This window comes from Brassica rapa, chromosome A07, assembly GCF_000309985.2.
Source record: "Brassica rapa cultivar Chiifu-401-42 chromosome A07, CAAS_Brap_v3.01, whole genome shotgun sequence".
In the NCBI taxonomy this organism is placed as follows: Eukaryota; Viridiplantae; Streptophyta; class Magnoliopsida; order Brassicales; family Brassicaceae; genus Brassica; species Brassica rapa.
This window is the reverse complement of record NC_024801.2, coordinates 27652285-27662742: the sequence shown is the minus strand read 5'-3', so window position 1 is coordinate 27662742 and position 10458 is coordinate 27652285. Positions and strand designations below refer to the sequence as shown.

Sequence of the window (10458 nt, the reverse complement as noted above, 5' to 3'; positions counted from 1 at the left end):
AACTTTTTAATATACAGTAATTTATTATATAAAGTTAATAAACATTAGAAATTACTAAAAAAAAATCTAGCGATTTTAATTACAGATCATGATTATAAATAAATTAAATACAAAATTGTTTTCATATATGTTGTTTCATGCATTAAAAAATTTAGTTTAGTAATCAAACGCAAATTCAATAAGACAAATATATAATAAGCAACATATATATATATATATATATATATATATATATATATATATATATATATATATATGTGATGAGTTTAATTTACAGCATGAAAACTATAAAATTATTATATTTGGCATAATTATACAAACATTTAAATATGTGAGTAACATTAAAAATATATAATAATTATGTAAAACAAATGTCTACATATATAAATGTGAAAATATATACCCGCGCGGTTGTGCGGATGGAAATCTAGTCAAATATTAAAATAATAAAACAAATCTTATACTAACATACAGGCCCATGTATTTTGAATACCAGATAAACTATATAACGCTAATGTTGAATCCATTCTTCTGAAGTGGGTCCACTTCATATACATGGATCGCCAATTGTTTTCCTGGTGGTGGTGGGAGATCCGAAGCAGGTCATAAAAAAATTCGACACGAGAATGGTTCAAGATTTTCGCTTGAAACTCCAGTAACATGCATTAAGACGCGTGTAGCTGTAGACTGTAGTCGTATACAAATCGAAGTTAATGAACACGCGTCGACACTCTACATCTTCTCCTTTCACTGGAGAAACAAGACGGTAAATGGTTTGTATTAGTATCGTTGTTTTCGCGGTAAATTTAGTATTGTAAACATGTTAACGATTTGAGATTTCTAAGCCTTTTGAAAAGATCTTTCTGATTCCCTTACTAAACACATAAATGTCTTCTGACACGGAACAAATTTCCCAACAACAAGTACACTGTTGTTCCATATGTTACGCTCATTCATTTGCTTAGTAAATTAATAAATTTTAACCTATCATAGATTTTTAGTTTAACCACTATGATGAAATCATTCAAATAAAAGGACGATTTTCTTAAACCTTTAAGAGAAGTTCATTTAACGGAATAGATACAAAACTAACCAACCCTCTTATGCTCAAACATGAAACAGAGTAGATGATTAATAGGCTTTTTTATTTGATCGAAACTTTTATTACCGGGTAACATTGGAGTTCAAATGTCAGAAAGAGATAAAAGCAAAAAAAAAAGAAGAAAAACAAAGGCTTTTACAGCTCGTCCTTTGCGGCCGATTCCTCAGTCTTGTGTTCTCCACTTCTAACAGTAGTAGAAGACTCTTCACTATGAGAAGCTGGCTTGTTCTTCTCAATGAAGCTTATGAAGTCTTCCTTTGTCCTGCTTCCTTCGTACACTACAACCTTTCCATCTGCTGATCTGAAGTAAATGGTTGGGAAGCCTTTCACATCAAAGGTATCGCTTGGGATATCATTTGCGGTTGCGTCCTGTACACACACACACGGACATTCGATGTTAATTCCATCATCATCCAGTGAGAAAGACATGTAGAACAAAAGCAAAAGAGGCTTACTAGTTTTGCTACGATGACACTTGGGTCGTTCTGGAACGCCAAAGCCACTTCGTCCAAGATTGGCGCAAGCTTTTGGCAGTGTCCACACCATGGTGCGTAGAATTCAATCAAGACTGACAAGAGTAGTATTTGATTGTTTTATATCAGTTGTTGTTTTGCAAGAAAATCGACAAAAGAGTTAAAATATTCTCACCATTCTTTCCAGAGTTGAAAACCATCTCGTCAAGGCTCTCAGCTACAACAACCTTAACTGGCTCGTTGTTCTCAGCTGGGATAGGCTGAGATTTTTTGTGGGCGGCAACTTTCCCGTCCTGAAGGAAACATGCGTCTTTAGGTTAGTTTATATTTGATAAAATTTCACGAGGATGTGTGTAAAGAGAATGAAACCTTGAAGTCCTTCATCCATGATTCAATCTGGTCAACCACAACGTTTGCTTTCAGATACTTCTTGCTGTCAGGAGTCTGGATGATGATGAGGGGAACTTGGCTCTCTTCGAGTCCAAAGTACTGTTAAACCAATACATGAAAAGAAAAAAATCCTGCTTAGTAATGTGTGTAAACTACAGCAGAAGGAAATGTTTAGAAGAGACGAAGTGAAAAATGTGTAAACCTGCAAAGCGCCTTGGCTGCTCTCGGCATCACCAACAAGGAAGGCAAGATCTTGTCCTTTGGAGGATGTAGCAACTTCACGGAACTTTGATTTTAGAGATTCTGCTGTTTCTCCAGTGAAGTTAACGAACATCATCACCTGAATTTCAAAACATTACTTACCCATCAAAATTAGAAGATCATACAAGACTGAACATTTAATAACATGTTGAAAAGCAGAACAAACAAATGTTTCAATAAACTCATTATTATAACAAACTCATTGACACAATATAGAGAGAGTTATGATAGATCTATTCCCCTAATTCAGCGAATATGCTATATTATCAGAGCTTTGTCCATAGGCAGCCATGAACAAGTTACTATTACTAAATCAGTTATAAAATAAATTTTACCTTAGTGGCAGGGTTGTCAAAGAATTTGGAAACATATGGGTGGTTGCTTGGATCTTTGTCAAAGACAGTAACAAGAGGAATGCTTGATTCTTTGACAAACTTCTCCAAAGCTTCTCCATTGAAATCCTGAAATTCATTATTCATAAAATCAAATTAAGAAATCTGCAACATTATTGCGTATAACAAGGCTACTCATTGATGTAACGTACAAAATTACAAGTTTCCTTTATACCTTAGAATCGACAAACAGTTCATCAAAAGGCTTGAACAGCCTCACCACAGGTCCCGCCACAGATGAGTCTCCACGGGGAAGAAGCTTGGCGTCCAAAGTGTGTGCGAAATCATAGTCAGCGCGCAATTTCTCAGCAAGAGCCATGAAAGAATCAAACTCCTCACCGGATAACTTAGGGAACACACCAACCTAAGACAAAATCATCCATTACAATACTTGATAAAATCAATGGAAAAAGTAATAACATGAGAAACACTTTCACTTACAGCAACAACACTCTTCTCACCAATAACCTCACCAGCACCATCAGCAGACTTAATCTCAGCAGAAGCAGGTCCACTCTGCTTCTTCACATAAGTCACAATACCCGCAGCTTCACGAGGTCCGTTGTAATCTTGAATCGACTTCCCACCCTTCCTCAGAATCTTGATAGTTGGGAATCCCTGAATCTTGTAGTCGTTCGCAATACCTTTGTTAGACTCCTCGCTAGCATCAATCTTGGCGAGGAAGATGGGAGGGCTTTGGCTGCTCAACTCTGCTGCAGCCTTCTCATACTGTAAAGCAAAATAACACCAACGTTGCTTGAATCTAGCCATAATAAAATATATTTTTTTCTCATGAATATAATAAATATACCTCAGGAGCAAGACTCTTGCAGTGGCCACACCTGAAACCAAACGAAACAGAGATTCTTAATTTCATAATTATTATCCTAAAAACAAATTTGAAATTCTAATCGATTCATCAAAACAATACGCTAATGGATTCTGAATCAATCAAACATTTGAATCCTAAGATCGAAACACTTAAATCTCTAGTCGATTCATCAATATCAACATGCTAATGTAATCCGATGAGCTATAATCAACACGATCTACGTAAACAGAGAATCAGATCTAACCAAGGGGCGTAGAATTCGACGACGATGAAGTCGTGCTTGTTGATGGTATCGGTGAAGTTGGAGTGATCGAGAGTCAAGACGAACTCCTTCGTCTCCGTCTCTTCGCTTCTAATAGACGAAGCGAAGAGAGCTAACACAAGGATCGATAGCATCGCGAAGCCGTTAGACGCCATTATCGCTCTCTCTCTCTCTTCCTCCTCTGTGTAGGAATATTCGTGTGAGGAGGAAGCGATGAACGAGGAGAGATATTTATATAAAGCGTTTTTTTTTCACTAGAGAGAAGTGAAATTACACGTGGACGATGGCTTCTCAATGGTCAGTAATACACGTGTCGTTCTATGATTGGATACACCTTGTCATTGTGTTTTTTTTTACTGCCTTTGAAAAGGATTTTTATTGACTTTTTGACCGCGAGGAAGGGACATTAAATTTTTCGTTATTTACTTCCATAACCATCAGTCAGACTATCGTAATGGGGATTAGACAAATTTGTCTACATCAATGAAAACCATTTCTTAAATGATTTGATCTTCTCAGAAAGACGTGGCGGTTGCTGATTGGTCTCCTCCTTGTCCGTTTTGGTCGGAATAGTCAGCATAAAAATAAATTGCGTTTTAAAATGAATGATTAAAAATTGTATGTAAATGGTTTAATGGAGCTATGGAGGTTTGACTTTTGATAAAATTCGATAACGCTGCCTAGTTCATGCATAACATGTTAATCTTCATTTCTCAATAGGGATGTTGCCATATTGCTTCACAATGGCAACATTGCCTTGTATCTGTATACTTAAAATATAATTACTCTTAAATTAAGGTTTTAAGAGTTGTCATTGTTGTGTCCTAAGAGCATTTCCAATGTAAAATTCCATTTTTTCCTTCAAAATAGAGTAGAAGTGAAAATGAAGTAAAATTGCTCCAATCCTATTTCATTTCTCACTCCATTATGGAGTGATGACCAAACAAAAAATAGTTTACTCCATTTATAGAGTAATTTTCATTATGGAGTGAGATATGAAGTTGGGTTGGAGCATTTCTTACTCCATATTCACTTTTACTTCATTTTAAAGGAAAAAATGGAGTATGGATGGAGATGCCCTAAGGCAAAGAGGTTACAACAAGGAAGATACACAAAGCATAAGAAGCATGCACAATAACGCAAATGATAATGAGGATATAGATACCAAAACAAGCGCATGAAGCATATACCCAACTCCAAGAAGATAGCATAGGCATGCACTCGAGAACTCGTACTGATCAGCAGCAATAGAAATGACTCTCCATAAGAAATCACAAAATTATATGTGATATTAATTTACACAGTCATGACTCATGTTTAGTGGGTTGCTTGTGTACAAAAAAAAAAGATTATACGTTTTCATGACATGGCTATTATCACCATTTTTCAGTTATCGTTTACTAATTGGTGTAGTGTAATGGCCCTCAATTTCTTTGCATAGATGAGTAGTTGCTAGGACAGTCTAGATCCTCTGGATACATGTCTTACGGAAAAAAAGTTTATTATATTTTTGAAATTATTGCTGTAATTTATCACAATTTGCAACGGATAGACTTGTATGTATATGTAGAATAATGTTACAAAACTTTATTAGCAAATGTGACTGCTATCGTGTAACGTTTTTTATTTGTCAACTCCTTTGTGTAACATAGTCAAGCTTTAAAGAAAAAAAAAAACTCAATTGTGCCTAGTGCCTACTATCGCAGTTTTATCCACTAGTCAATATTCAATATACAACTTCAACTAGGTGATAATCAGCTCTGCGCAGAATGAGTAGATTTAAAGATATTATTAATTAGAATTAATATATATTATAAAGGTACATTGCATAGAAAAATATAAAAATTCTAAAATAACAGTTTAGACTAAAATACCGATTTCACTGACTGATTAAAACCCATATTTCTCAATCACGAAACTGGAGTTATTTACAAACGCTGACTTGACTTCCAAGTCACAAGCATAAAAGATATCCTCCAAAAGCATAAAATAAAATAAAATAAAAGAAAGCACTTTTAGACCTTTCAACGGCTAGGCTCAGCACCACGTAGTGTACCAATCCAAGCCGGTGGCTGCATCCCAGTCTGCTCATAAACCGTATCAAGAACCGGTGGCAACATCTTGTAGAGTCCAGCAATATCCTTCATACCACCACCACTCATCCCCTGATCGGCACCACCTTGGTTCCACACACTGATCTTAGGCTGCAAGTCCTTGATGGCAATAGCATTGGTCTTGGCGATATCCTGGTAAACCCCATTGTTGATCATCAAGAAGTCTCTCATTGCTGAGTAGTCGTTGTTAACAGCGCCTAGGAGGGTCTTGATATAAGTCCCTTGAGCATTGGCCATCGCGACAATTCCCTCTGCTTCTCTCTGTTTAGCATAGAAGGCAGCATCAGCTGCAGCTTTCGTCGCCTCCGCTTGCTTCTGCTTCTCGTACAGAACAGCTTCTGCTTTCTTTTGCTTGTTATATAACTCCCAGTTTGCTTCTTGCACCTATCATAACAATAAAAACAATGTTTAAAGTCACAGAAGTTGTAAATTTTTTTTTATCAGAATAAATTTAACATTCATTAAAAAAAAAAGTCTAGACGATGGCCTGACGGGTTAATACCTTGGTTTCATACTCAACAGTGGCTTTGCTGAGGAACTCAGCTTTGAGCTTCTCTGTCCGAGTCAAAGCATTCATTTTCTCAACTTGAGTTTGAAGCTCAGCTTCTCTCATAGCAACTGCCTTGGCAGCTTCAACCTCAGCCACACGAGAGCTTTTGGTTAAAGCAGCCTTCTGAATCGCAAGTGCTGCGTCAGCTTTAGCAACAAGAGCCTCCTTCTCATTCTGAAAGACTTGGACCTCACTCTTCACCTTGATCTCTTCCTTTGTCCCTTCTCCTTTCCTCTGAGTGGAGATGATCTTTGACTCTGCGTCAATCTTTGCTGCATTCTGAATTGTGAGCCCGGTCCTTTCTTTGGCACCCACTTCTCCCTTCATCTTTGCCTCTGCTACATCGATCTTGGCTTGGTTAGCTGCTTCCATCTGAGTCTTCTGACCCAAGTAAGAGAAGTACTCATGTCCAGGGACATCAACAAGCTGCTTAACATTAGCGTTGTAGATCACAAGACCAAACTGGTTTAACTCAAGCTGAACCTTTTCAAACACTTCCTTCTTGAACTCCTTTGTTCCTACAGTTAAAATCAAGAACTGGATTGTAACACAAGCAAAAGAAGCACACAAGTTTTACCGGAGAAACCCTAGTTCATCTAACCTAACAAACTAACTGATGAAATATCAAAGTCTCACATAGGAAGTTTAGAAAATATATATTATATAAATAATATTCAACTGATTAGTAAGAGACTTTTTGAATGAGTAGTGAGAAGTAGATAAAAGACGTGTGAATATGATTATTATTACCTTTGAAGACTTCTTCCATGGTCATGGAGGCAACAAGAACACGAGTCTCTCCTTCGATAACACCCTGAACAAGCTCGTTGACGTGGTTCGAGTGTTTATCGTGTTGAGACATGAGCATGGCGTACAGCAAGAGAGCATGAGGGTCATCGACACGTGGACCGATGGTGAAAACGGCGGGGATAACAAAAGGGAGCTTCTCGGAACTCATGGCCTGGACTTCGAACGTGTAGTTGACCGGAGAAACATCGAAGACGGTGCAAGACTGCCATGGAAGCACCCAAGAAGACTTGGCAAGCTTGATGTCTTTGATTCCACCACCGGTGATGGCAAGATACTCCGATGCTCTAGCGATTTTGTAACTCATTATTTATTTTTCTTTGGACTTTCTTTAGGTTTGTTTTGCGTAGATAGAGATCATAAGACGATGTTACTTATATAACTCCTCAAATACGCGTAGTTAGGAAAAATCAGAGGAAATTTAACAAATATTATTTTCAGTTTCTATTAATAGGAGGACGCAACAATCTTGCCTTTTCAATTTCTTGACCAACAAGATTTTTTCAAATATTTTGACAACGTCTACTAAATAAATTCTTGTGTAATCAAGTTAATGATATAGTTGACACAAATATATATATATATACGATTTTTATCTAACAAAAAAGCTCCTAGGTAAAAGTAATTTTATAAATATTTGTGTTTTCATCAACATCTTACATTTTTCAATACAAAAAAGTGAAAAATACTGTGACCTAATGGTTAAAATTTAAATATTTCAACACCAAATTTGAAATTTAATTTCCAGTGATGCAAATTTCCAGTGATGCAAATTTAATTTCCAGTGATGCAAATTTAATTTCCAGTGTTGGAGTCAAAGTCGTACCGTGGTTATGTGCTACGAAAAAAGCATATCAATAAAAGATGTCGTATATATATATATATATATTAAGAACAATTCGTCGATTCGATTATTACTTCGTCGTGAAATTATCCTTGTCCATCAATGTTAATACTTAATCATCTTTTGAAATGGAAATATAAATTATATATAATGTATTTAATATCTTAAAAAGATGAACAAAGAGAATATAAATTATTAGAAATTAGGAGAGTAATTTTTTTAACGCTAAATAGTTATGCTATTACAACTATAAAAAATATTACAGACAATTTTACAATCTATAATTCTACCTAGCATATGAAGATTCACGGCTAAGCCGTCATATGGGATAAGGGAGTGGTTTAAAATGGTTTTAATATTTTATCCAAAAAGATTTAATGCATTCATTCGTTTATAACAGATAGAACTAACCTTATGTAATGAACAAATAACACAGAGACCGTATACTATAATATACGAGGTCAAATACTTAAAAAATCTTGTTTCTTTTTCTTGAATGTGGAATCTATATCTACTAGGATAAGACCCGCGCTTTGCGCGGGATTAAGTTATTATTTTTATTATATTTTGGAGAATGAAACAATAGTTTGGCTTCATTTGGATTACGGGTGTTCAATCCGGATATCGGGTTGGTTTCGTATCGGTTCGGTTTTTTTGGTATTTGGTTAGTAAAATATAATTATTATACTAAATCCATATTTACTTTGACTTTAGTCCTTCACATACTTTTGAAAGATTTCAACTGGACGACTAAATTGATCAGCCAATCTTGTTGCTTTAAATCATTAGTGTTTATATATATATATATATTATTTAGTTTGAATATTTATTAAATAAAAATTCATATGCGTTATATTTTATGATCATTTGTAACTTATTATAACAAAAAAATAATCTATTGATCACAAAATTTTCAGGGTGGGAATATTCAAATTTCTAATAATATATAGACGTTTTGAAAAATTCAAATATAACATATAAGAAAAAATATAAATGTTTAGTATATATTTAATGTGATTTTTTAATATCTTTCAATAATATAAAATTAAAAAAAAAGAACTAAGACACCAAAATTGTTATCAAATATTTATTATTCATAATAATTAATTTTCATATATACGTTAATCATATTAGGTAATTTCGTAGATTCTAATTAAGGAAAGTGCAAAAAAAAATTTGGTAGATTATTTATCAATTCGATAGTTAGTTTAATAAAAAATATAATGTAAGTCAAGATGGACCAACCTATTTTTCTAAGAATAGTATATTTTATATAGTCATTTATTAAATGAGAATTTATAATCATACAGTTCTATGATCATTCATATCATTTTATAACTGAATATTTAAATCATCGATAACAAAATTTTCAATGTGAAATCTTTAATAAGTTTATAATTTATAAATGTTTTTGAAAATTCATTGAAAGTTTTAATATTAAAATATTTATGTAATCTTATGGTATATAGTATAATCTATATATATATATAAATATATAGGTTTTATTATTAAATGATATTTTTTACTCATATGGTTTTAAAATAATGTGTATCTTCTTATAATATTAAATAAAAGTTCATACTAATACAATTTTATGATCATTTGTAACTTATTACGACAAAAAAAAATCTATTGATCACAAAATTTTCAGAGTGGGGATCTTCAAATTTCTAATAATTTATAGACGTTTTGAAAAATTCAAAATATAACATATAAGAAAAATTATAAATATTTTTATTATATATTTAATGTGATTTTTAAATATATTTTAATAATATAAAATTAAAAAAAGAACTAAGATACAAAAATTGTTATCAAATATTTATTATTCATTATAATTAATTTTCACATATATGTTAATCATATTAGGTAATTTCGTAGCTTTTATTTAAGGAAAGTGCAAAACATTTTTTAGTACGTTATTTATCAATTCGATAGTTAGTTTATTAAAAAGTGTAATATAAGTTAAGATAGACCAACCTATTTTTCTAGGAATAGTATATTTTGTATAGTTACTTATTAAATAAGAATTTATAATCATACGGTTCTATGATCGTTCATATCGTTTTATAACAAAATATTTAAATCATCGATAACAAAATTTTCAATCTGAAATCTTTAATAAGTTTATAATTTATAAATGTTCTTGAAAATTCATTGAAAGTTTTAATATTAAAATATTTATGTAATCTTATGGTATATAATGTTTAATATATATATATATATATTTATTTTATTATTAAATGATATTTTTTACTCATATGGTTTTAAAATCATGTGTATCTTCTTATAATAAAAATGTTAAACCATTGATCATTAATTTTTAACATAATAATTTTAATAGTTTTAGTCATTTATTGTCGTTTTTAAAAATTCAAAATATAACATATACGAAAAAATCTAAATTTTATTTTTATAGCTAATTTGATTG

The 10458-nt window shown here is 32.8% G+C and overlaps 2 protein-coding genes across 2 annotated transcripts; both read right to left on the bottom strand.

The window, feature by feature from the left end:
- Positions 1 to 1079: 1079 nt before the first annotated feature.
- On the bottom strand, positions 1080 to 3949 carry LOC103832197 (protein disulfide isomerase-like 1-2). The gene is made up of 10 exons (XM_009108162.3): positions 3695 to 3949; positions 3430 to 3460; positions 3060 to 3347; positions 2794 to 2982; positions 2562 to 2687; positions 2168 to 2305; positions 1945 to 2064; positions 1751 to 1868; positions 1558 to 1670; positions 1080 to 1471 (listed from the first exon to the last, which is right to left on the bottom strand). The coding sequence occupies exons 1-10, from the start codon at positions 3865 to 3867 to the stop codon at positions 1238 to 1240; spliced, it is 1530 nt and encodes a 509-aa protein (XP_009106410.1). The 5' UTR covers positions 3868 to 3949; the 3' UTR covers positions 1080 to 1237.
- Positions 3950 to 5486: 1537 nt separating this feature from the next.
- Positions 5487 to 8154, bottom strand: LOC103832196 (flotillin-like protein 3). Its single transcript, XM_009108161.2, has 3 exons — positions 7127 to 8154; positions 6329 to 6894; positions 5487 to 6210 (listed from the first exon to the last, which is right to left on the bottom strand). The coding sequence occupies exons 1-3, from the start codon at positions 7488 to 7490 to the stop codon at positions 5737 to 5739; spliced, it is 1404 nt and encodes a 467-aa protein (XP_009106409.1). The 5' UTR covers positions 7491 to 8154; the 3' UTR covers positions 5487 to 5736.
- Positions 8155 to 10458: the final 2304 nt, after the last annotated feature.

Coding starts and splice junctions, on each gene's coding strand:
- LOC103832197 (XM_009108162.3), bottom strand. CDS start 3,867: ATGGCGTCTAACGGCTTCGCGATGCTATCGATCCTTGTGTTAGCTCTC. Junction 3,348..3,429: donor GCAAGAGTCTTGCTCCTGAG/GTATATTTATTA, acceptor TTTGCTTTACAG/TATGAGAAGGCTGCAGCAGA. Junction 1,869..1,944: donor CATGGATGAAGGACTTCAAG/GTTTCATTCTCT, acceptor TGTTTCCTTCAG/GACGGGAAAGTTGCCGCCCA.
- LOC103832196 (XM_009108161.2), bottom strand. CDS start 7,490: ATGAGTTACAAAATCGCTAGAGCATCGGAGTATCTTGCCATCACCGGT. Junction 6,895..7,126: donor CATGGAAGAAGTCTTCAAAG/GTAATAATAATC, acceptor TTTTAACTGTAG/GAACAAAGGAGTTCAAGAAG. Junction 6,211..6,328: donor CTGTTGAGTATGAAACCAAG/GTATTAACCCGT, acceptor TTGTTATGATAG/GTGCAAGAAGCAAACTGGGA.